This window comes from Mastigoproctus giganteus, chromosome 8, assembly GCF_048544385.1.
Source record: "Mastigoproctus giganteus isolate SK-2022 chromosome 8, ASM4854438v1, whole genome shotgun sequence".
Taxonomy (NCBI): domain Eukaryota; kingdom Metazoa; phylum Arthropoda; class Arachnida; order Uropygi; family Thelyphonidae; genus Mastigoproctus; species Mastigoproctus giganteus.
In genome coordinates this window covers 20,918,015-20,945,961 of record NC_143582.1, presented here as the reverse complement: position 1 = coordinate 20,945,961, position 27,947 = coordinate 20,918,015, and the positions used below count along the sequence as shown (strand labels likewise).

General features: G+C 36.4%; 1 protein-coding gene across 1 annotated transcript in view; it reads right to left on the bottom strand.

Annotated features, from left to right (window-relative positions):
- Positions 1-1,176: 1,176 nt before the first annotated feature.
- Positions 1,177-27,947, bottom strand: part of LOC150081321 (1-acyl-sn-glycerol-3-phosphate acyltransferase gamma-like) — a 159,210-nt gene continuing 132,439 nt past the window's right edge. The window contains exons 7-8 of the mRNA XM_090380165.1: positions 14,189-14,387; positions 1,177-1,457 (exon numbers count right to left, since the gene is read on the bottom strand). Of these exons, the coding sequence (XP_090236291.1) occupies positions 1,177-1,457; positions 14,189-14,387 (480 nt within the window). The remainder of the gene's footprint in view (positions 1,458-14,188; positions 14,388-27,947) is intronic.

Sequence of the window (27,947 nt, the reverse complement as noted above, 5' to 3'; positions counted from 1 at the left end):
ATTTATCATGTGTGGTAGTGGGAACATGAATAAATGCTTATTTCACTTCTTTAAATCATAACTAAATTCCCATTGTTTTATTACTACAACACTTAATATTTTCTCTTGATCTGAACAAAAAGACAAAAGAAATGCAGAGTGATCACAAAGCTAAACTAGAAAACACTTTCAGAATGCAAATTACTGTGATGCATGAAGCATAAATATAAAATGACAGGATAACATTTTAAAAAAAATGTAAGTTTATTGAGAGGATCCTGTTAATAGAAAAAAATGCATTTATACATTAAGGAAATCGTTTTTGAGCTGTTCTTACTGGATCCAATACTGTTTAACCCAATAAACTTCACCAAGAAAATCTCTAAAGGCTTGGAAGCTGAACTAATATAATAACAGGTACCACCTATGTTTATTTCAAAAAGATTCTAAAATTGTCTAAAATCATGAATGAAAGAACTAAATACCACGAGTATTTTACTGAAAAGAAATATTTGTTGAAATATGCTTGTTATTCCAGATTTCAACATCCAGTATATATATATATATATATATATATATATATATATATATATATAATTTTTAAAAATGCATGTTATTATATAAATTTATCTTGCATTCTAAGATGTAGTTTCAGTATTTGTACTCACAGTAATATTAGATTTTTTTTTTTTAAACTCCAGTTTATAGAAAATAAATTAGTTTCGGAATCACTCAATGCTTGGATTTTAGTTCAACCAGAAAGGTATAATAATAATAATATAAAAAAAAAAATTTGCTTCTCTTATTGCACAATCAAAAAAGAATGAAAACTCCTAGTGGTCCCTTATCGTCAGAACATTATAAAATACTATATATAATAATGATACAGTAACCTCTGCAGACTTATATAAAAGGTATTTTATGAAGTTATATTCCAAATACCAAAAAAGAAAGAAAAAAAAAAAAAAAAGTCTGTTTGACAAACAGCTAACATTACTGGATAGCTTTCAGAATATCTTCAAAAATGAAATAACAACATTTCGGTAATTTAAATGGACCTCTACCAACAGAAATATTACACAAGGTGATTTATGATAACATTTTGATCACATATTTTGTATCACAAAGTAAGTTCATTAATTTTAAAACTTAAGAATTTCCACAAACTATAAATTCACTAATAATATAGTAATAATGCTATAATCTAAAGTCTCCATTAATAGGTGTTATGTCAATATGGTCACCACCTGCTTTAACATCTTTAACACAAGTATCCTCTTTATTAACTGATGTGCACTTGTGTTTATGTTTTTCAAAATGTTCTTGTGAATTATTAGAAATATGCTGCTCATTTTCTAACTGTGAAGCCATCCTACCATTTCTAACAGGAGATGATGGTGCACGAGGAGAACTTCTGCCATATGATGATCCACTGGTTGCTTTAGTGACACCAATCATGGAAGACATTAACTTCATTGCTATAACACAAAGAACACAATACTGATCTATACTTATTAATTCTATGCACTGTTGTTTTATACTTTTATATATTTATATATATATATATATATAATAACTATAAGAAAATAAACCATGAAGGGAAGTAGAGTGGAGTGAAAAAGAAATCAAGTTAGTATTATGGACCAGGGACGCTGCTAAAGCAAACAAACCCTATGACCATAATAATGTCCTATACACTTTCAATATTACTGTGTGTGGGTGCGTGCGTGTGTAATTTAAATAAAAATAAAGTAAATGAAACAAGTGCCAAGTAGCATGGCAAACCGGTAGAGTGAAAAATAAACCAATACATGAAGTAAAAAAGGGGGATCAAGATAAGGGTATTGCAGAAGGAACATTCCTAAAATAATTTAGAAAAAGCCAATTAATAAAATTGCCAAATAATATAAATTTACAAAATGTCAATTGAATATATTTAGTGGTGTTTGGGAGGATAGCACCAATTCCAAATTATGCAAAATATCACTAAAAACAGAGACGAAAACCAACTACAACATGTGACCAAGAAAATAAGAATAAATAAAATAGACTGACTATTATACTGTCCTCCATCTCGTCGGAGGACCACAAGGCCAACAACAGTCAGGGAATCGCTGCATTTCGAACCCTATATCAATCCAAAAATCACCGAACCACTAACACCGACTGACCCAAAAAAAATGCAATGGATTTGAATAATGGTGGCCCTCATGCACTGTAAACTCATAACAGAACAGATCCAAAGAACTGACAAAGTCTCAGTTAAATAAGAATATATCCTTTATCAGTTAATAAAGAGGATATATCCTCTTTATTAATTGATGTGCACTTATGTTTTTCAAATTATTAACCTTGTCCTCTGAGATGGGGCATAATTTTTTTCCCCCCTCACCTTTTTCCCATTATTATGTGGGGTCAGCGTTTTTATTGTTTTGGCATGCAATTTTTACGGCCGGATGCCCTTCCTGATGCCAACCCTCACCCTTTAATCGGGCTGGGAATATGCAGTGGTCATTCCCTGACCTGCCGCATCCTCCGTATTTGGTAGGTACGGGCTCGAACCCCGGTCTAATCAAGAAGCGTGTGCTATGCACTACTGCTCCTGCCCACCTGGCTATGGAGGCGCCAACAAGATGGGGCATAATGGTCAGTCTATTTTATTTATTTTTATTTTGTTGGTCATGGGTTTTGGTTGGTTTTCATCTCCATTTTTAGGTACAGCTAAATTTGAATTAAATGACATTTGGTAAATTTATGTTATTTGGTATTTTATTAATTTTTTTTTTTTTAAATTATTTTAGGAGCATATCTTCTGCAATACCCTTATCAATGGAACTCTCAGAAACAGTGGGTCTGTCTCGCCATTCTGTTAACCAACACTACCTCTTAGACTTCTTCAATCAGTACTTAATAATCTTTTTTAAGAAGTCAGTAATTATGTTTTAATAGTAGCACACTAATCTGGTCCTGAACAGCCAGGTAATATGTTATTCTTTCTCCTGCAAAACGATGATTTTGAGTCAACACTTGATCTGAAGTCAGTCACGAAACCAAATCTATCATGCCTTGAATAATAGTAATCTTTCTGAGTTAGGCTTCAGAAAGAAGCAAGTCATCTATTACGCAGTTAATGATTTTCCACCCGGTAAACAGCAAACTCAGGAGTATGACGATAAGCAGCTTAAGCCATATTGTGGCAGCTATTACATCTCTACAAGTGCATGTTTTTGCAAATTGTGCAGGTTAAACACCTGGAATAATCCCTGCTCCTTCGTCCTGAGATTAGCTTACTATAGCACTGATTGAAGGGGCTTTTAAGAATTCATCCAGTCTTCAATGAGATTTGAACCTGTTCATACGAGTAATAAGTAGGAAATTCACTATACTGTCATGGAATATAACCCAGGAATAATTTACATTGGTGTGTGTATGGGGGGGGGGGCATTAAGGTGGTTCAGGATGAAAAAGAGATCATGGCACAATCAGACATTAAGTTTACCATTAGTATAAACAGGTAGTCAGGAAGGCACATGGTGCTCTAATAATGATTTATCAGACCTCTGAAAATAGGGAGCATGTCTTCATTCTTCTATAAAAGATGGTGAGACTGCATTTGGAGTATTGTGTTCAGGTCTGGAGATTGCACTTAAATAGAAAAGGCAGGATTTTTAGAGAAGGTTCAAAGCAGTTGTACACTAGGTTGGTGAAGAGCACTAATCACTGTCTCTGTGACGATGACCTTTGAGGTTGCACCTTCAAGACCTGTCATCATAAAGACAATGATTAGTGCTCTTCCCTTGTCATAAAGACAAGGAAGATACCTCAAGGGAATTAACAAAATGAATGGAGCTATAGTTGACTGGCAGGAGAGACAGAAACCAGGGGACACAAATATAAATCATAAGGAATAACAGAAGGCAGAATCTCACAAAGTTTACTTTTGGATAGCATGTTGTAGAACATTACAGTAAGTTATCTCCGAAGGTGAAGAGTGTGTGTGTGTGTGTGTGCATGCTTAGATAATATTATAATAGTACTGAAATGTATTTGCCATTTTAATAGTAATACTGATAATGTTCAGGGGGAATGTTATGGAAATTCCACTACAGGCCAGTTTATTTCACCACTACTACAGGTGTAGTAGTGGTATCACTTGTTTTTGGTTCTTGATATTTGTCTCAGTTTTACATTTTTTACTTTCCCTTGTTTGCATCTAGCACACTTTACAGTAGGCTGAATGGTTCCTTTATATTTTGGACAGCACAAAATGTTATGTTCATGTTCCTCTACACACTGCTTGTGAGGGGCTGAAGTGGATTTGGTATATATAGGTTGTACTCAGCAGTTCAGGTTTACTGCCTTCACTGTATTAAGCTGCTTTGATTACCTACAATGCTAGAATCAGTTTTTGCCTGTACAGTGGTGGACAAAAAAAATGCACCACTTATGAATTTTGCAAATAATGTGTATTGCACTGCATTGTGGGTTGCAGAAATGTTCGAAATGCATTTGTTAGATGGGATATATATCTCTGTGAATGAAATCCAATAAAAAGACTCCACCTGATACACCTAATTGCCATAAATATCTTCCCAAAGGGTAAAATGCATAATTAATGGAAATATGAGAAATCACGCAAATGCCAATCATGACAACCAAACATACATTTTATTGTATTTACATGTACAAACTGAAATGACAAGTTAACATAATAGTATTATGTACTGTAAATCAGAAAAATAAGTCCTCAATATTTTGTTGTTCCTCCTCGAGGTGCAATTAGCCTTGCAACAGTCTGGCATAGAGTTAATATGATATACGGTTGACCAATTTTTTGGTACCACACCCCTACAATGCTCTTCTGCAGCTGAATCTTACTTGTTGGCCTCTTCTGAGCAATTTTAGACGACATTATGTATCAGCAATTTTCACTAGGGTTCAAATCTGTACTGCTGCTGGGCCAGTCCAACACTGTAATGCCAGCATTTCTGAGGTATGACTGCACCTTAAGGGAGAAAAACGAGGGAAAACACTGGTGTATGTTTTAAGTCTTGTGAGACAAGACAAACTCATCATTAAATCTAAATAGCATAAAACTTATCAATTTTGCCGTGTGGCAAAGTGCTGAGTCCTGTTGAAAAATGTAGTTTTGGATGTCTGTGTGGTGATCCCTAATAACGGGTTTCAGACACTCCTCCAAGACAGCAGTGTAGGTTTCTGCATTCACAGTTCTGTTAATAAACTTAATTCGCCCTCACCCCTTTGCTTGTTATGCATCCCCAGACCATCTGACCAGCAAGGAACTTTACAGTTGGTGTAATGCAGTCAGGATGGTATGCCTCAGATTTTTGTGTTCTGACATATTGCTTCCCATCTAAGCTATGTAAGTTGAATTTTGATTCGTCAGAAAAGATGACGGTGTCCCACTGCTCTTTTGTCCATGAAACACATATTTTGGCCCAAGCAAGTCGCTTCTTCCTCATTTGTTGGGTCAACAAAGGCTTCTTCTTGGGCCAATAGGCACGCAGACCACATTCCAAAAGCAGTCTCTGGTAGTTCGTGCACTTGTTTCAACACCAGACGGCATATCAAAGTCCAGTTTTAGGTCGGATTACAAAGGCATAGCCATTTCAAATATTGATCTTGGGAAGGCGTAGTCACTCTTATTACAGCCCGATCCAGGTCTTCTCTTCACATCACATCAGTTTCCCACTTTAATTTCAGTACACGGGATACTGGTGACAGCCTATTTTATCAGTGATAGCACACTTAGAAAGCCCTTCCCGGGACAAAGAAAAAGCTACACTTTTTTCCCTTGGTGTGTCCATGTGCTCATGGAGCCATGAACACATGGAGCCATGCTTACACCTCCGCAAAACAAGATAATAATGAGCATCTATACCGTTCCAATGCCATATTTATAGAAACGGCTGATGCAATACCTTGCAATTACTGTCTGATGCAATAGAAGCATTATCTGACACAATGCCTTTGCTTTGCGACAACAAAATGACTGTAATCAAACAATATCACATGCATTTCACTACAAATGTTACTTTTTTTTAAGGTGATGCAGTTTTTTGTCCACCACTGTAGTACAGTTTCATTTCATCCAATCCTGATCCTATTAGCATTTGTAACTCTTACATTTTTATACCAGTAACTTTTATTACTAGTTATGTACAATTACTAGTAATCTAGTTACAATATATGATTAGTTTTGCTCATCGTGGTGATATTACAATAATGATACAGAAAACAACCACTGCTTAGGAAGTTAAAGTAATACTTCACAGATTTCACAATTTTAACAGCTCATTGAAGTAGAAAAATAACCAAGGGATTAATTAGGTATTCAAAAAAAAATAAATATCTACAAATTTAATTGTAGGTGATAAAATCTTTCATACTGATCACAGCAATTGAGATTTCTTTGTTATACTGTACTTGATTAAAAGTTAGTTTAGTAAACTTAGTTATTTAACAATTTATTTTCATTTCTATTCATTATGGATAATTTTGATTCACATCTTATATAATATGCATTACTGCTCTGAGTATGTAAAAGCTATCCTGTTACAAGTCGCCAGTACTTTCTGCAAGTTAATTTCCATCATAAGATGGAAATTAACTGTTGTGGAAATTAAGAAGGAAATTAACTGTTAATTTCCATCTACTGCAGAAGTTGCATTATTTGAAGTATCTGAGCTAGTAAAATCAATCTCAAAAGCTGCTGAGGCAGTTATGTTTTTATATGAGTGTAGATTTGTTCTTAAAGATGGAGAATGTGCTACTCACAATGTCCCAGATATTCAAGATCTTTGTCAAGCCATTTAATATCATCATCGTGAACATGTACTCTGTTAAGATGTGTGGCAAATGGGTACTCTGTTATAATTGAGGTGTGGCAAATAGGTATTTGTTGGGCCATATCAGTGGTTCTGATCTGGGGTAGATAGCTATTTCTCGTTGGATGCCCATTTTATGGTTCAGTAGTCAGACTCAAATATTAGTCTTTGCAATGAGGGACAGCTGAGGTCCCAGTTTCTGTAGTACACAAGAAATACCAAAGTCTATAGGTATCTACTAGTTGTTTCCTTGTCAGTGATGTAGATGAGTTGGTGCTCTCCATCATAAGTAATTGAACTGCTTTAGGAAGTACTTAATATTGTCACAAAATTTGAGTTTTGGATCAAAGTGACATCAAAGATGATTCTTTGATCCAATGACTTTCCAACTGATGGTTACATTGTTTTTTTTTTCCTTAGCAAGAATAAATAACTGTTGGTTTGCTCAGTCTAGAGCAAGCCCAAAGTTAAGCAAAAAGCTTACATGTCTGAAAGTTTTCATTAATAGTACAAGTTATAACAGGTGGACCAGCTGAAAGGAGATATTTGTCAGCATTTTGATATCATTTGGATACACTAGATCATGAGTGTTTAACCCAAAGCCTGTAAGGTGACCCATGACCATGTAAGTAGCCCCAAGTATTATGTATTCCCAGAGTTTAAAACTGGCATATCACAAAGCATAGGTTCACACTGATTTTTGAAATTATCCATTTTTAGTAATATTTGATTTTTCTGTATTGCTTTCTTATGAAGTTTTTATGTACCTTCTTCAGTATTTAACATTATTATAATTGTATAATATGATATTATTAGTGCTATCTAATAGTTACTTGAATTTTGTATTTAATTATAAAATGTGAAAAAATTAAATTCAATTTTAAAATATGTAATTAGTAGTAGGGAACTGTATTTGTGACCCACTTATTGCAAGAACCCATGTGAGGTCCTCAACCTTCACCATTTTATTTGTTTTGCCCCCCCCCCCCCCCCGCCCCTGCACGAGATAATCATTGCAACAGCAAATGAATACGAAGGGGATAAGAATAGCAGTGAAAAAGATGGCAGAGGCGTGTTGTCTATTTGTTATCTATTTGCCACTGGTGAAATTTATTACAAGGTCTATTAGTGATGTGTTATATTTTGCTGAATCAAGGCTTTTTAGAATGGTGAGTTACTGGAAGCAGCATGAATAAGATGCAGTCTAGTATTGCTTAATAGCAAGAGTTATGCTTCCTCTCCCAGAGTATGTTCTTGATTTGAAGGGTGCTGAGCATCTAGCTGACACAGTAATTCCTGGTTAAGTTTAAGCCATGTTTCTGATAAACATATTACCATACTTCACAATAAGAACAGCTGTTAAAGGGTATTCTATTCTGTTCTGGAGCCCTTGAATATCTTAAGAGAAAACTTTCAAAGGAGTACAATTGTGTCAGTACTGGTTTAGCATTCAGTTGTCTGCAAGATTTGGATGCTGTTAGTCTAGTAATTATAACAGTCTAGACTGGGTTATGAAGGATCTGTTTTCTGATTCTAGTCGGTTTGTAGATCCCAGGCAGCAGAGTTGCTGGCTCTGCTAATCATGGGCACAGAATATATCTCGTTTGACTAACTGTATGTATCCTGATAAGTCTGTGACTTATCAGGATTGCACTGATTTGGTGATGAACTTTGGTTCATGCTATAGACAGCTTTTTTGGCTTACAGTAGTAATTAACTTAAATGAATGATCATGTTTTTTTTTTTTTTTTTTTTTTGGCGCATCGGCTTCTGTGGCCATAATGCACCTCCCAAGGTTTTTGCAGTAGCCCGAGGTGGGATTCGAACCCGCGACCTTTGGGTTGCCAGGCAGGCAATTGACCCACCTGGCTAGCCCAGTTGGCTTGAATGATCATGTGGAGGATAATTACAGTATTGGATATCACACAGCTCTAAAAGAGGTATTGGTTTGGTCTTCAAGAAATTGTTCTGATAGTTGTTCTTTCATGTGCCCAGTCCTTGGATGCTGACCTTAATAAGTTCGCTTCTGACAGGGAATACAGACATATCATCCTTGAATTGTACTTTCCTGTCCCTGATCCTTCCCCTCGAAGCTTGTCTTAATGCCGCAAGCCAACAATACCACCTGATGTGAAGATGGCATACTAACATTCAGTATGACAGTTAGTAATGATAGATTAACTACTTCTGTTCAGTGCAAAGAACGTTGCCTGTTTATATTACTATATGTATATGAAATTATTTGTTTCTGCCAATATCTTCTTTATATATTGTACTGTAAATAACTGTATTATAACTTGGAGTTTACTTCCACATATGCATTTCCTATGTTTTATATATCAATGCTCTATTTATATTGTATTATTACTGTTAATTACATTGTATAATATTGTATTATTATTACTAGCCTGGTGGCCATACATTGCAACATATCGAATTGTATTATCATCATCATCATTATTGCAATAAAGATTTTTCTTTCTTGATTTTCTGATCTGTAGGTCATGGTCAACTGCTGGTTTGATTTCTACTGAATGTTTACAGGATACAAAAAGGCCTCTAGACAGTTGGGTGTGTGTGGGGGGGGGGGATTCAGCATCACTGAACGGGGAGGGAAGGGTGTAAAGGTGCTTATATCCTTATTTGAATTTTGCCTAGCATTTTTTATATGATCACTGTTTGTCTTAGGTAGATTTGCTGTCAACACGATAACCTCACAGCTTGTGGTAGTGGGTTTGACACATGCACTGGGTTGTAGTTTTGTCACAGGAGCAGTACGCTGATTGGCAGGGCTGGCGCTAGCTTTTGTGATGCTAATTCATACGTATCTTAACACACATATATATGCAGTAGTGCATCTTACAGCACCTATTTTAGGCAGTGCCTGTAGCAAGTGCTTCACTTGGGCATCCCTAGCACCAGGACTGCTGACTGGGAGTAGGAAATGGTGGGGAGGGAGTTGCCGACACAAGCTTGAAGGGGTAGTGCATTAGGCTACTGCTAGCTATATGGTTGGTCTCATGTCAGATGATAATAGCTGCTTGTAACCAGTTCCCCATCTTGTGATTTTCATGCATTCTGGTAGGTTTGAGGAATATTTGGCTGTGTGTTTATAATTATTTAGAAACATAGATAAAAGATGGCAGCACTTACTGGAAGATTTGTAAAGTATTTTGAAATGTTACTGGAAACTACCTTGAAAAATGTGTATATACTTACATACAAACAAAAGGGTTAATGAGGTAGTCATCTTTTCAGTGTTATTACGGCCAACTAGTTGTGTTAGCAAACTTTGTATCCATTAATTTTGTGATGACAACACTCATTTGATATAAATATCGACATATAGCGTTGCTGCATTCAAACTCTGTACTTCGCAATTTTGAATTGCAGTAGAAAAATGTATATTAGTCTTTTCAGGCTTTGTATGCCAAAATAAGAAATGAGTATAGAAACAGCAGTAGTACTCACTACATTTCTTGTGGCTATTTCTGTAGAGGCCTTAGCCTTGACTGTGAGTTGGTTCACTACCAGATTGCATATTCTACAGGGGATTTAGTCAAAACAGTATGGCTGTATTACGCTGCTTTTGTTCAGTTATGAACAAAATAAATTCCAAACTAATCATTTAAAAATTACTTGTGTGATTGTCAGCCCTTAGCTCCTTGGGACTCTGGGGTGTATGGAGGGTCAGGGTTCAGATCATATATTGCACGAAGGACATCATCTTGAGAAATCATGATTTTTAAATTTCAACATGGAGTTTACAATTTTGTGTGTGCATTTTCCTTAATAGTTGAGAAAGGACAGAATTATCTGGTGTATCCTTTCTCAATGGGAGAATTTCTGCTGTCTTCCTCTGATACCGTTAGAGGATCACTCCTCCAAATGAGCATAAAGTGCAATGAGGTGTAATTTCAACAGAAACTCAAAGATAGTTGTCCCTGACAGTTTCTCTCATTATGCTGAAGTTGTTATCTCTACCACTGTCTCCTAGTCACAGATACTGTACTACTTTTGTGAATCCAATGAGTCCTTCCAAGGTGTTCAAGATTTTAAAGGGAGGGCATTTTGTTCAATTATTTTAATTTCGTGTAGTATGTATGATTTAAAAACATGGTTTTAGACATGAAGTTTACCTAAGATCATACCTGAATTTCTGGTATTTGCTTTCTCCCCTAGGTTTCCAGCTCGGCCACAAGGTGTCAAGAGCAATGTTAAAATTTATGGGTATTGTATTAAAAAAAAGGAAACAAAAGCTAAATTAATGCAAACATTTTCTTTATGTTAAAAAATCCTAAAACTAATGTGCTGATTAACTTTGGTATTACTTAACAAGCTATATACAATTAAGCAATTACTTTTCATCATATAATTTAATTTTTCAAATTAAATTATTCAATGAAAAGAAAAAACTGATTACTATAAAACAATTTTTTCTATCATCTCATTCTTCAAACACTTTTACCAATCATTAATATTATCCTGTTTTGAATAATGCCATTAAATTTTTAAAAATATAACAATAATGTGTGATCTGTAATGTGCACAATGCTGCTTTGTCTCTTTCATATGTAAGCATTATTATTCCTATTATCTGATATTTGCATACTTCATATTAGTGTGTGTGTGTGTGTGTGTGTGTGTGTGTTAACTAGCAAAGTCACTAAGTCATAAGTCATTATCTTGTGTCTGAAACAGCATGCATTATTTGATCGGGCTGCCCATTTGCTGGACAGAAACCTGAGTTCCTGGAAGATAAACCATGTAGGAGTCAAATTAAAGCCTTTTCTAAATGGTATGGAAGGAGTGTGATTATAGCCATTGTGCTAATTGCAATGTAATGGTTCTGCACCGGTATTTCAATATTGTATTAAATAATATGTTAAGTATTTAATCGGTTATGTAGAGGCCTCCATAGCCGAGTGGGTAGGAGTGGGAGTGCATGTTCTTTAGGTAGACCAGGGTTCAAGCCCCTGACTGCTAAATACGGTCAATCTACCAAACCGCACTGGACCAGCGTGACAGATTACGGTTCATTTTCCTTAACATAAATTGTTGAGGAGGCTTCCATCCTGCAGTGGATTGATAATGGCTGCAGTTAATCTTTTTTTTTTTTTTTTTTTAAGTATTTAATTATTTTCTCAACTCGATGCTTCATATTTTTGGTTAAATTCCTCTACTACCACGTTCATGTGTGTTGCATGGATTATTTCTATTGAATTTTTTTTTTTTTTTTTTTTTTTAAGTATAGCAGGTGAATTTTTCCCCCCTTTATATCCTAGTGAAAGAGTCCAATATGCAGTATCTTTCAAGATTTGGTGAAAGTGTGCTTTCCAACTATAATTTTTAAACCCTTGTTTTGGCTATACAGTGGGACCTCGACTTACGATGACATCGACATCCGATATTCCCAGGAACCAATATACCTTCTATACGATTGTTTATTTTAAAGACCGATGATACTTGTAGGTACTGATTTCTTTCCGATGTAGCTGGAATCACAGAGAAGTAAGATATGTTACTACTCTGTGGCTGGAATGATACATGGGCGAAAATTTTCAGACGTGTGGCGCACGGAACATCACTCATACGATTGTTCTCAACCAATTAGCATCTTTGTTATTGTTCAACGTGCGGTGCAGAACATCACTCATATGATTGTTTCAGATCTATGATGATCTGAAACTTAAAGCTCAATCACCCACTGGCAGTGCTGTGCACTTTGAAGACTAAATCCAGCAGAGGCTGGCTTGTTTCAAGCACTTCAAAAATAGGGCAAATATCAAAGTGTTGAAAGGCATGGGGAGGCATCCAGTGCTGATAAAAAAGCAGCTGAGACCTTTAAAATTGAATTCCAAGAGTTTGTTGATTAGGAAGGTTATCCTCCCCAACAGGTTTTTAACATTGACGAAACCAGCCTCTTCTGGAAGAGGATGCCCAGGAGAACACACATCACTAAGGATGAGGCTAGGTTACCTGGGCATAAGCCTATGGAAGATAGGTCCACTCTCCTGTTGGGTGCTGATGCCTCTTGAGATTTTAAGCTGAAGTCTTTGCTTGCGTATCACTCTAACATCCCCCAGAGTATTTAAACAACAAAAGGTTGACAAAGGCATGCCTGGAGTCTTTGGCACAGTAACAAGAAGGCCTGGGTTACAGGATATGTCTTCAGTGAATGGGAGCTTGAAATTCTGTTGTTCAGTGAAGAATTATCTTGAAAAAAATAAGCTTCCTGTGAAGGCACTGCTCCTGCTGGATAATACACCAGGCCATGATCCCAACCTTGTTTAATCTCTTGAGGCACAATTTGACTTTGTTCAAGTCAAATTTTTGCCACCCAACACCACTCCTCTTTTTCAACCAATGAATCAGCAAGCGATTGCAAACTTCAAGAAAATCTACACCAATAAAATGTTCGCAAGTTGCTTTGCAGCGACCTCTGGTGAAAATGCTGTCACCCTCAAAGATTTTTGGGGGTCGAAGTTCAACATGCTGGATTGTGGTGAGGCTGATTGTAAGTTCTTGGAATGATGTTTTCACCAGGCACTTAAATTCAGCTTTGAAAAACATCTGGCATATAATTATCTGGCTTTGACAAAATGACAATTGGTAAATCAATGGATCTGGAGGTTGGCGAAAAGGATGTGGAGGCCCTTATTGACGCTGATATAGAGGAGCTACAAGAGTAGGAAAAAATTATGGAGAGTGGCACTGGAGAGGAAGAGGAAGAAAAAGAAACCCAAAAAGTGTCAGCTGAAGAGTTGAAGACTGTCATTTCTCATTGTGAGCGTTTAAGAGAATTGAAAAAAAAAAAAAAAAAAAAAAACACCCAGACATTGAAAACACTGAAATCATGATTCGCAAAATGGAATACAACGTCATTTTATTTCAGGAAGCTACAAAAAAGTTGTAAAAAACAAAAAAAAAGGACAGTTTCTTTGCCAGTAGCAACAAAAGACTGAAAAGACATCTGACACATGATACCACCACCTACCGCACCACCACTGATCTCATCAGCTCTGCACTTCAAGTCAATGCTAATTTGTTTGTTTTTTATTTTAAGATGTTTATGACTATTTAATAAATAAACTTTATAAAACACTAATTTTTAATGTAAAAATGAAGTATAACATGTAAGAAATACCTATTTTATGTGTTGTTGGGGAACAAATTACAGGAAATCAATGTATTATTGGTTTCAACTTGCAATATTTTCAACATACAATGGATTTTATGGAACAAATTCCCATTGGATGTTGGGGCCCCCACTGTACTTGTTCTCCCACCACCCATACACATGTACTGAATGCAAAATTTCAAAATACAAGAATTATCATAAATATGCAAAAATTACTCACCTAGAAATATAGCAATTATTATAGCTGCCTTTACTATGAATTTTCCAGTTAATAAAAGCAAGCATAGTGCATAGATTAATGGAATACCAATAACTACAGACCAGAAAATCCAATTCAACAGTGGGAAAATCCTGCGTTGGTAAGTTATATATGGTCCTGAAAACCTGCCATTTCTGTTATATTCCTCTACCAGATCATCCTGAAAGATTTTTCATTAATACTCTAAAATTATGCTAATGATAAAAAAAAAAAAAAAAAAATCCTAAGAATCATAATAATCCAAGCTACTTCCAAATATACATATAGTCACATAAGCATATATTTCATTGCTGACCGGGCCAGCCGGGTGGGTAAAGTGCCTGCCTGGCAACCCAAAGGTCGCGGGTTTGAATCCGGCCTCGGGCTTGGATCAGAGTACAAAATGCAAAAACCTTGGTAGGTGCAATATGGCCACAGAAGCCGATGCGCCAACAACTACCAAAAAAAAAAAAAAATAAATAAATAAATAAATATATATATATACACACAGGCATACCTCGGTTAACGTTACCTCTGATAACGAAGCTTCGATATAACACGTCTGCAATTTCAAGCCCCATTTAACATAAAAAAAAATTCCAATTTAAGGCCAACGCCCAACAATCATCCGATTGGTGACTGACAGTGACTCGTTACGTACTCCCGAGCTGCGGGTGTGTCTGTTATAACAGTTTTTCACTTCATTCGCCTAATTTAGTTGTCATTTACACTTCACAGGGTATGTTTCAGTGTGGTGCATTGCAATGATCCATATCTGTCAGTTTTCTTGGTATGTCAGATCGTGATTTTTAACTGTCCTCCATTTCCTTTAGATGATTGACGTTGTTTCAGTGTGGCACATTGCAATAATCAACGTAGGTTCTTTGATAGCATTACATAACGTAGATTTTGTAAATTTTAATAGAAATATTTTTGTTTTAGTTAATTAAAATGTCAGAATCAAAGAAAAGAAAAGCAATTTCTTTGGAAACTAAACTAAATATTGTACGACGCGTTGAAAGCGGCGAAAGAAAATCCGATGTGGCACATTCTTTAGGATTAGCGCAATCAACTTTAACAACCATACTAAGCCAATCAGAAAAAATAAAAGTCTGCTCAGAATTGTACAGATGTTACAGCAGCAAAATTAACTCGCTTAAGGAATCCAATTTTAGAAAAAATGGAGAAAATGTTAAGTTTGTGGATAGATAATATGTCAACAACGTCATATGCCTTTAAGTCAAATGATGATTCAAGAAAAAGCATTATTTTTGTTTAATCACCTGAAATCTAAACAAACTGAAGAAATTACGGAAACCTTTGGGGCTTCTCGTGGTTGGTTCCAGAAATTTAAAAAACGGGCCAGGATTCATAGTGTAAAATTAACAGGAGAAGCTGCAAATAAGTTTCCAGAACAACTAAAGGAAGTAATTGAACGTGAAAATTTTCCACCAAATTTGGTGTTCAATGTTGACGAAAGCGGTTTGTTCTGGAAACTGCTACCAACAAAAAGCTTAATTTCTATTGAAGAAAAATCAGCTGCTGGGTTCAAAGCAGCCAAAGACCGTTTAACGTTACTCTTTGGATCAAATGCCTCTGGCGATTATAAATTAAAATTGTTATTAGTTTACCATTCAGAAAATCTGAGGGCGTTAAAAGGTAACATAAAAATGAATTTACCTGTAATATGGAAAGCAAATAGAAAAGCGTGGGTTACCAAGGAGTTATTTACTGATTGGTTTGTTAACCACTTTTGTCCTGAAGTAAAACGTCAAAAAAACAACTTTGAAGAAAAAGCTCTTTTGTTGTTAGACAATGCTCTGGGAGATCTTACTGATCTTAACATGTTGGACACATGCATTCCTGTCAAAGTTGTGTTTCTTCCAGCAAACACAACTTCCCTGATTCAACCATTGGATCAGGGAGTAATAGCATCATTTAAAGCTTATTATCTGCATCGAACATTAAGCAATTTAACTGAACTAGAGGATAAAGAGGAAATGACAGTTAAAACTTTTTGGAAAAACTATACCATTAAAAAACGCAATTGAAAACATTGATAGTTCTTGGAAAGAAGTCACTAAGAAATGCTTAAATGGAGTTTGGCACAAAATATGGCCAGAAGTTGTACTAGAAGAAGAAAATAACATCCAAGAAATTAGAAATGAAGTTATCCAGATGGTTCAATCAATAGGTTTCGAAAATGTCGATAAAGAGGATGTTAGAAATTTATTGAATGCAGAAGATGATGGTTTTTCAGTGGAAGATTTAGAAAACCTTGTTAGCAACGAAGACAAAGATAATGAAGACGAAGTTAAAGAAGTTCCTGCCGAAAAAGTGTTAACAACCAAAGATTTAAAAAGGTGCTTAAATGACATTGAAAACATTTAAAATTTTTTTAGTGAAAATGATCCTGATTTAGGAAGAAGTGTTATTGTTAAGTGATCAGTGTTAAATGCAATAACTCTATAGGCAATTGTTAAATGAAAGAGAAAAAAAAGCATAAACAATCAACTTTAGACTCATATTTTAAAATGTGATTTCACTTTGTATGTAAGTTGACTGTTTATTTAATAAAACTTTTCTTTGTTCGAAAAAAAAAAGCTTTTCATTTTCTTTATGTAGGAACGTATCCCTATTCTGGCCATAGTATTTTTACCTCTGAAAACGAAGTAATTTCGTGGAATGCATCCTATTCGTTATTCGAGGTATGCCTGTGTACACACACACACACACACACACACACACACACACACACACACACACACACACACACACACACACAGTCGAACTTCCCTATAACGAATTCGATAAATCCAGCGAAAAAATTCGCTATAGAGAAATTATACAGAGAATATCTTTTTTATTAGAAATTGTTATTTAATTTAGAAAATGAAAATGAATCTACATTTATTTTTAATGTAATTTATTTCAAAAACACTTATTTAAATTACGTTTACACAATTTTCGCCGGTATCACAAATTAAAAAAAAAAGAAAAACCTGTAATTTTCGTTTGCACAGTACAATTAAAAAATGTCCGATTCTCAAAGAAAACCTCACATTTGTTCAGAGCATTAAAAACATTATCAGAAACATTTTCACAAAACTGTAGACCCATACGAACCATTTTAAAAGCGTTAATCATTTCTTCAGAGTTGGCTTTTCTTCGGGTTGTTCTGACGTGTCTTCAGCGTCATCGTTAATTTCTTCGGGATCATGGTCGCATCTAACACTGTTCAGCAGTATTTCATCTTCATTTGGATGTTCTGTTGTAGTCAGATCTTGATCTACATAAACATAACTATCCAGTGTTATTTCATTTTCGATGTTTCTGGACAATTCTAATAATGTCCAAAAGTTTTTCAGTTGTGAAAGGGGCAGTTCATCTTGTTCATCCAGTTGATGTTCAACGTCTGTATTCAATGCAAATCCCGCTTTTGAAAAACAATTTTGAATAGTGTATTCAGTGATATCGTTTGTCCAAACTTTTGCCAGTTCAGAGATGCAATCTCTAAGGTTAATTGTAACCTCCAAGTTTCTATTTTCTGATAATGCATTGATCTTCATTATTATTCTCTTTCGATAATGAAATTTAAAATTTTTAATAATGCCCTGGTCCATTGGCTGGAGTTTTGACATCACATTTGGTGGTAAAAACAATAACTTCACACTTTTAAGTTTGGCAGAAATACTGGCAAGATGTGCTGGACAGTTGTCAGTTACCAACACGATTTTCCTTTTTTCTTTTGTTACATGCTTGTCTAGTTTTAATATCCAGTCTTCAAAGATATCACTGGTCATCCATGCTTTTTTATTAAAGGTGTAGTCAACTTCCAAAGATTTTGTGCATCTAAAACATCTTGGGTTTTTTGATTTTCAGATGAATAAAAGTCTTAATTTTTCACTTCCTGTCATATTTGCTCCAACTAGCACAGTGATTCTTTCTTTGCTTTGTTTTCTGCCAAAACATTTATCATCCTTAAAAGCAAGTGTTCTATTCGGTAAACATTTAAGGAATAAACCCATTTCGTCAGCATTAAAAACCTCCTTAGGTTCATATTCTTCCAAAATCTTCTTTAAGGTATTGTTCCTCCAACTGTTGCAATCTTCTTCACTTACATTAACACTTTCTCCACAAATAACCTTTTCCACAATTCTGTGGCGCTTCTTAAATTTATCTAGCCACCCAGTGCTCGCATTAAGTTCTGTATGTCCCAGGGACTGTGCAAAATTCAGAGCTTGTTGCTTAATTATTGGACCCGATATTGGTATATTCTTTTCACATATCATTTGCACCCATTTTAGAACAGCTTTATCAACATCTTCGTATATACACAACTTAATTCGCTTCTTGTCTGCTCCTCTTTCAATTGCATTTAAAAGTGATTCTCGATTTTTTAAAATCGCAGATAAGCTGCTTGCATGTATGCCATATTTCTCCGCAATATCTTTTTTCTTAAAACCCAGGTCAATATCATGAAAAATCTTTACTTTATCATTAATACTTAAACACTTTCTCTTCGATATTGTTTCCCCAAATGTAAAAATTACTGGACTGCAGCTCTTGCTCATACATACACCGCAAACTTCGCTGCGCTGGCCATATAGTGAATTGTTAGTACCGCCTACTCAATGACGTCCGCTTGCCAATTCAACAGTATCACGTGACTTTTCCTATCAATCACATTGAAGAAATATACGACTTATTCATATATACACGAAAAGAAAATTTACGGTTAATGTATGCTGTATGTTACTTTTCAGAGAAAAAAAAAAAAATCATGAAAATCATTTACTGGGAGTCCAGTTAGATGAGAACGGACATATCATAATGATTGACAGGAAGGTCACATGGTACGGTTGAGGTGAGAAGCGAATGTCACTCAGTAGGCGTTACTAAAAACCGACTACGGTAGCATTCTATGTATTGCCGCTGCAATACACTAAAGGCTTGCCGCAGCGAATTTCGTTTTCCCCTGAGCCAACATCAATTTACAAATCTATCCTATTTATTGTAAAGTTTATGACCACTTTTAAGAAAACCCATTTGGTCTTATAATTAACAAAAATGAAACAAAGACCCTCCTATGGGCGTCAATGGCCACAAGTATTCACTAAAAGGTTGATTAATTCCAGATGCCAATGCGTAATTTCAAAGGGAAGAAGATCGTATATTTGAGCGGCTGTTTAGCAGTAAATGCTTGAAAATCTTCAAAAATGCTTTTACTAATTTTTTAAAAATTCGTTATAGAGAGACTAACACTTCGCCATATGGGGTTAATTTTACATGTAATTTCGTTTCAAGGTGCAATGTTTTGCAAAAAAATTCGTAATATAGAGAAATTTGTTAAATAGAAGTTCGTAATAGAGAAGTTTCACTGTATATATATATATTTCATTAATACTCTAAAATTACGTTAAGTAAAAAAAAATCTAAGTATCATAATAATCCAAGCTACTTCCAAATATATATAAAGTCACATAAGCATATCTTAATATCACTGAATTACAACTTACCAGTGGTAATGCTAAATCATACACAACACTGATGCAAGATAAATTTACTTTTCATTATTTTTTTTAACTTGTAAAGCAGCATATGGAATATAACTATTGTATTAAAACAATCTTTTCCATGTAAAAAGTTGTCTGATCCAACTAAAATCTTGAGTAAAAGATTACTATATATATATATATATATTCAATATATCATTTTTTATTTTGATTGCTTAGATTACTTAAATTTTTCTGGTATCTATTTTCTATAGGGTACCCTATAGAAAATAGATACCAGAAAAATTTAAGTAATCTAAGCAATCAAAATAAAAAATATACATCAAGCACGTATAATAGTCCAATTGCCACAGGGCAATGGCATTAACGTAGCAAGCGATAAATTAAAAATAATCAATTAGACATTAACAATAATAATAATAACACAAAATATTCAATATATCATATATTCATTATATATATATATATATAAATATGTAGTACATTCAAAAAGTTCCCAGGATTTCATGCTGGTATTTAAATGGTTTACTGGTTTACACTATGGCCATAAGGTTTGGTGGGGCACTGACTTGGTGCAATATTTTGTTATGAAGAAGGTTATGAATAACTAGTATATTATTAAAAATAATTTTGTTGTTAGGGATGCTATTTAACATAGATTTTAATAGAATTCCATATATTTTTCCTGGAACTTTTGCACAGATATCTATATATTATAAACATGAGCCCTATTAGGGATTTGTGAAATTTAGGAATGGGAATACACAAAAGGAAATTTGTAATTATTATTATTCAGTTTAACTTTCAATTTATAGCACTATCAATTTTTTTTAGTAATGATAATGATAGTTTTTATAGGTGGTACTATACTATAGTTCATTTTTTTCATGGTATTAATTGCAGAAAAATATGCATTGCCTCACCCAAACCACAAACAATTTATTACTGATAATTTAAAATTTAGTATCATTCCCTGAACTTAGAGGCTTTACTTATAAAAACAGTTATTTGCCACTTTGTCTGCTGGTGTAAAAAAAATTTCTTCATTTTTTGGTAAGCTTAAAGCGATGGGAATGTGTTTTGTCATGTTTAGAATGTCAGTGCATATCCTAAGAATGGTGACAAACAAAAAAAAATTAATCCCTATATAGTAGAATTCCTACACTGGTATTGCATCTGTAGGACATTTTCATACAAATCTGCAGTAGGTCTAGATATAATTGTTTTTTGAAGATGACATTGATGCTTTGAACTTAAAATTATGAAAAAGAATTTTGCTAAGTTCAAGTTGCAGAGAATGATACTAGATAGTATGAATCAGAGCTGTAATACTCAATATGTTCTACGTTGATAATAATATTAGTAAATTAATAAGAGGAGTATACCTCATTTTCATTCCTGTTATCACGACAGTCGGTCGAAAAGCATTGTCAGCTTCAGGAAGGAAAATCGTTTTGAATATTTTCGTTAGATTCTTTTAATTGCGTTAATTTGAATTTTAATTGTTTTGAATTGATTTTGAATTGTGTTAAATTGATTATTTAATTATTTATATTTTACTTTAATTATTTATATTTTACTTTAATGTATCGGTAGTTGTCGATTTTTTCGTTTTTTCCGTTTTAATTTCTGGAGGGTATCATACGGAAGTGTTCCACGTACTATATTGAGGTATACTCCTCTTATTAATTTACTAATAAGAGAATGATACTGTATTTAAATTATTGGTAATATCATGTTTGTGGTTTAGGTGAGTCATTTCATAATTGGCTGGCTACAGATACAAAGGTCTGTATCATAGGCAACATATATATATATATATATATATTACCAATAATGTGAACCTTTATAGAGGTATATTTGAATCAAACTTATTATTATTGCTAGTGAAAAATAAGTCATTTTGTGAATTTAAAATTTTGCTAATAAAGCAAGTAATTAGTAATACATTTTTTCCAGGAAGTGAAATCTGTATTCAAATCTTTATAAGACAATTTTCTGAATTTTAAAATTGAAACAGGTAATGTTTAATTCGATTTGAAACAATTAGAATTCCATTCGAATTTTTTTTTTTTTTTTGACAAGACTGAAAGCAATTCTGCACACTTACAATGCTGAGAGTAACAATAATGCTAGACAAATAATTTTAGATATTTTATCATATTTCAAAATTCTACTCATTCTATGAACACTGACTAATCAGCCCACTTTACATCAACACTATCTTCTATTGTATCAATGGCTGAAATATCATTTAAAAGTTGTGAACCAGCATGTGACCCTCTTATATAGCTAGCTCTTGTTTTATCATTGTTCACATGCAGTATAAGTGTAAAGTGTATTTAGTGTCAAATGGCACTAGGGGTTTCCCCCATCTCTGCATTGCTTTCATTGTAGGTGTAACAGTTCACTGTAAAGGCCAGATATTTAAAAGTGTATAGTTCGTGTATATGCGTAATGTTGTGTACCATTGTTCTTCTGGCCATTTAGCTGCTGGGCTCCTGATGGGACCCAACGTTGCCCACACTTGGCCTTGTGGGGGCAGACCAAGTACATGGTAGCTCTATATTTTACTCTGGCAAGCCCTGTCACCTAGTTTCCTGAGATTTCAGTGGCTAGGGTAGAGGTTCCCAAACTTTCTAGGTTCACGGCACCCTTAGTGTTCCAGTAATTCTTTCACGGCACCCCTAGGTCAAAAGAAATACCTAACACAGTGGTTTTTGACCTTTTAATATATACCTATATAATAATTTTATTCTTTATATAGAGGTACTAAATAAAGATCAATTATAGATCACCACAAAATTAAAAAGATATGGTACATTACCGTACACTTTTTTATAATGAAATAAATGTATAAATTAAAAAAATATATATAATAATAATAAGTTTAAGTAACTTAAACCGAAATTACACGGCACCCCAAGAATGTTGTTGCAGAACCCCGGTTGAAAACCACTGGCCTATATAAAAAAAAAAAAAAAAAAAGAGAAAAGAAAAAAAGAGGGGATCCTAGAAATGGAAAGCCAAATATAACTGATTGCAGTTCAATTTTGCATGATAGACATGTGGGATGTAAGCTGGTGTACAGATTGATTAGGGAGAGGGGACTGAAGGCTAGAGGGAAAGACAGAAGTATGAGGATGATAGAAAAGATGCCTCCAGGTGGTCAGCGTGACATGTCCATGCCTCACCAGAAGAAAAGAGGAGCAGCAGGGAGGAGGGAGACAGAGAGGTGTCTCTCCCCCCTATCAGGGAGTGTGAATTAAAGCGAGCCAAGCTAGGGCCTGGTTCGGATCGCCCATTGGCACATTGTCAACAAAGTTCATTGTCCATGTTTTCTTTTCATTGCTGTCTTATTTCTTGTTACTGCTGCACTCTTCTTCTCGTGAAGAGGTCTTTGCATACTTTGTGAAGATCTTGTACTTCTCACAGGAGTCCAGGATGTGGTAATCCCGGTCCTGGGGTATGTAAGCAAGCTTAGATGAAGTTCCTGTGCAGGTCCTCATAATTTGTGCAATGGTGCATCAGGTGATGCCACGATGTCTTTCTTCCTCACATGAGCATTGTGGGTCCTCAAGCAGTCCGAGGGCTACAAGTTTGTCATTAAAGGGTCCGTGGCCCATTAGAAAATATGTTGAGTATAGTCCTGGTTGGAACTAGGGTGATTTCAGATAGAATTTGTCAACATTGGGTAGGAACTTTCACGTTATCTTTCTTTTGGTTGAGGTTGTCCAACGGTTTTGCCATTCCTTTTTCAGATGGATCACCAGTTGATTCTTTTCTGATCTCTTGCCGTTTGCCGGTACCATGGTGAAACCCATGAATGTCGTTGAAACTCCCCCTTTGACAGGTGACAGAGCAGGCCGCATCTTACAATCTACAGATCCAGAGGGAGGGCCCCCACCAGGACCAGCAGTGCCTGTGCACTGACAGCATTACATGCTCGGGTCATTGCCAGAAGTATTGTTATTTGGATTGAGTCCAGGATTCTTTTGTTACTGACATCATTGGTAGGAAGGTTGCTTTGTAGTATAGGGAGAGTGATCTCTTATTGAGGCCCCAGTCATGTCTGGAAATCCTGGTGACCAGAGCTGTGTATCTCCTGATTTTAATTCTTAAATGTTTCAGATGCTGTTGGAAGGAGAGGTTGTTGTCAAGTATGATTCTGAGATATCTCATCTGTATAGCCAGCTGTACCATTATTCCATTTATTTTGATCTGTGGTGGTCTTCTAATATTCAGTGTTCCTTTGAGCAGAATGGATGTAGTTTTCTCAGGCGAGATCTGTAGATGATTCGCAGTGGTCAAGTTTTGAAGGATCATTAGAGTGTTGTTTGCTCAAACTTCTAGTTGGGCCCTTGAGTCTGCTTCCACCATCAGGACAAGGACATCTGCGAATGCCTGGCTCTGAACCTCTCCCAGGTCAGTGCTAAGGAAGTCGTCGAAGGCCATATTCCACAGTAGTGGGCCCAGCACAGACCTCTGTAGACATCCTCTGTGGACTGTTTTGATAAGCCTTTGGTAGGGTGCTATAACTTCGATCTTCCGTTGCAAAAGATTGCCTTTATATTGATGTAAAGGTTGATAGGTACATTCGCCATCCAGAGTCTGCTGAGGACACTCGCCACCAAAGGGAGTCGAACGCTCCGGCAAAATCCATTGCAATCACCAAGAAATATTTGGTTTGACATTTGCTTGCAGCTGCAAGTAGGTTTCTCGTTGCTTCAGTTGTAGACAGACCTGTTTTGAAGCCATACTGATTGGCTGTTTCAAGGTTTGCCGCTGAGTAATGTTGCTAGATGCATTTGTGTAAGAGTCTGTCATACAATTTACTTAGCACTGATAGCAATGCTATGGGTCTGTATGATCTTGGTAATTTCAGATTCTTGCTGGGGTTTTTCAATATTAGCTTCAAGCCTGCCACTCTCCAGTCCTTGGGAAAGTATCCATGCTCCCAGGCAGCAATTGTATAGCTTGAGTAGGAGATCCAGGTTCAGCTCGGCCACTCACTTCACTATCTCTGGCTCCAACATATCTTTTTCTGGACACTTCTTTGGTCTGATTTGTGCTGCTGCGCACAGGAGTTCTTCTTGGGTAAATGGCTGTTCCGTGTTTCCATGTCATATTCTTCATTATCCCTGCACAGTTGGAGTTGCACTTCAGTGTTGTGGTTCGCGGATTTTTTGTAGACACAATTCAGTATGTTTTCGATTGATTGTTCCCACGTTGTTGTTGAAAGGTCCTGTGGTGTTCTTGTGGTACTGAGGACCTTGCCTCTGGGGAGTTTATTGGTGGTAATCTTATACATCATCCCCAGGGGTCTGCATTCTCCATTATGGAGACGAACAGCTCCCACGTTTTCCTTTTGCTTTTCTTTATTTTTATTATTTTATTATTTTGTCCGTGTATTGGTTTTGGACCTCTCTGTATCACTGCCTCAGAGCATCCACTTCCATGGCTGGTCACGTTCTGTGAGTGAGTTGAAATTCATTTCTTCTTTTAATGACTTCCCTTGCAGGGTCTGGATCGCCTGGTGCAGAGTTTTTCCTTTTAATGGCTGTTGAGCTGACATTGGTAATGAGGTTTGTAATTTACGTTGGAGGGTATCAGGGTCATCTGCACGTCTCATCTATCTGCAGCAAGGAGATCACAGCAGTTAGCGCTTCAGCGAAAAGGTTCCAGTCAGCTTTGTCGACTGCACATCTGTTTATGACTTGTTTCAGGATTGTTCTGGTTAGTGTTCTAGAGATCCGGAAGGAGATGACATGGTGAGCTGAGGTGGTACAGGAGTCCTCTACCCTCCACTCGGTGATGTGTCCTGCTATGTTTGTGGTGGCTAGGGAGATGTCAATCATCACCTCCCACATTGTGTTGCAGTAGGCACTGATTGGGTTGGTTGAGAATCTCGTACGTGGATCCTATAAGGTAGTTCTCTAGCTGTTGTCCATTATTAGTTCCTCTCCTGTCTTCTGGGATGCTATGCCAGGCTGGGGAGTGGTAATTTATGTCCACTCCAACTACAATCTTTTGATTGGGAAATACATTCAGCAGGTGCCGAACATAGTAATGACTGGTGCAATCTCCTGTCCTGGTCTGCCGTACACAGAGATCACGTAGAAGCTTCCTATGGGGGTGATGATTTGGGCACAAGCCACCCAGGCAGTGCACAGTTGCGTCACTCTAGTTGCTGTGATATTTGGGTTGCAAATGACAATCGTGGACCAGGGAGTTTTGTCCGCAGTCTGGTAGTCTTGTATGCAAGCGGGTGTCCCCTAACTTGCTTGGTGTGTGTGTGTGTAGGGTCCTTAAAGTATCAGTACGTCGGCCCTCTCCTCATCGGCCTTGATGCAGAGTTGATCGGCCACTGCTTGGGCCCGTTGTGCTTTTAGTTGGAGTATCTTTATCTCTGTTTCATTGTACTGTTTATGCCGAGTCCCCATAGTCAATCCTTATTTAGTACAAACTCTTAGCTTTTATATATGATGGGCATTTTGAATCTCTAATAGGTTGCAAGACATCAAAAATGGTCGCAGTCCATTTTTGATGTCTTGCAATTTGTACATACGGGTTTGTTTGTCTTGTAGGGGCAGCTCTTAAAATCGTACAATTTCTCTGAGCAGTGGCCACAGGTTGGCGTGGTTTGGGCACAAGTGTGAGTGGTGTGGCCGTACTTGCAGCATCTGAAGCACTTAGGCACAACCACGTGCTCCTTGAAACGGTAGCAGCTCCATTCTATGTATACCTCTTGGTTGGGTTCTGAGTACCCACCATGCCTGTGGTCAAACTTCACTGTCCAGTTGATCGATCAACTTTCCCTGGATTTAGTCGAATATCTTTGTGTTATTAGGGTTGTTGCTTTCCAATCTGGGGGCCTCCTGCAGGTTTCTCTGGCATAATTCCTCTGTCAGGCGCTGGGGTGTCATTTCTTAACCAACGTTGAATATGATGGTGGAAGGTACTCTTTTCCTTGGTGGTTCCACTGTTAGGCCTAGTGTTGCTATTTTTGGGTTTTGGATAATCCCTTGTATCTCTTTCTGCGTTTCTGTTTCTATTGCTATTCCTCTATTCCTAATCTTCCTGATTGATTTTATCCTGGTTGACCTTAGGAGGTCTTCCTTCATGGTATTCATTACTTTTGTTTTTATCTCTTCGCTGGTTGTGGTTGGTTCAACATTAAACATGATACAAACAAGAAGAAAGTGCTCATGATTGCTGATGTAGCAGTGTCAGCTGTGATATTTGTCCTCAGCGTGGCTAAATAACAGTGAGGGTGGTATTGCATTTGGTTTCCTCTCTCTTCTATGTAAGCATCAAGTTTGGCTTCCATTCTCTCTAGTTCGACATGCTCACACATCAGTATGGTTTCCAGCTTAGTCCAGAGGATTACAATGTCTCACCATAGTGATCCTGTTGTTATTGTCTTTCATGATGTTCTCCAGTTTGGTTCATAGCACCATGATATGATCTATCACAGGTCCCTCTGGGAGGGTGAGGTCCAAGGCTGGGCTTTGCTTGACTGGCTGTGCCATCCTGGGCTTCCTTGAGCTCGCTCTGGCTTCTTGTTTTGCATTCCGACTTTGGAACTGTCGTTTTTCTTCTTGGAGTTGGGGGCAGTCTTCATATCCTCCAAGTCCTCTATTGTGATTGACATCTGTATTTGTCGGTGGTTGGGATGCATTTGGTTCCCTTACTGCAATTTCTTGCTCTACAGCATGTGCTTCGCTGAAGGTCGTATTACCGAGTCTGTTCAGTTTATTGGACATTTTGATGTCTTCCCCATGTGGGTTGTTAAGAAAAAAGGCTTTTGGTGAAAACTGCAAGTCTGTAGTTTTCACCAAATTTTTGGTGAAAACTACAGATTTTTGGGCTCCTCTCCCTCGTCACGTGGGGGGGCAGGGAAGAACAGCCAAGTGCTAAAAGGCCCTCTGAGGGATGGGCTAATTTCTTTTAAGGTTTTGTGGAGCGCTAAACACAATGGTAATATTCATTTTCATGTAGGAGCAATAGAAATGAATCATTTCTTCCAATAAAAGTTTGTGGAGAAATTGGGGGGGGGGGCACTGAATTCATTGTTTTATAGTTTAAAAGACACCATTGTAGTCACTAAAAGTTGGGGGCACTCTTTCAGCCCAGGTTTGCACTAGGCACCCACCCCAGTTAAAAGTCAGATATGACCATGGACACCGCATTATATCGGCACCTCTCTATGCCCTTGTTGTCAG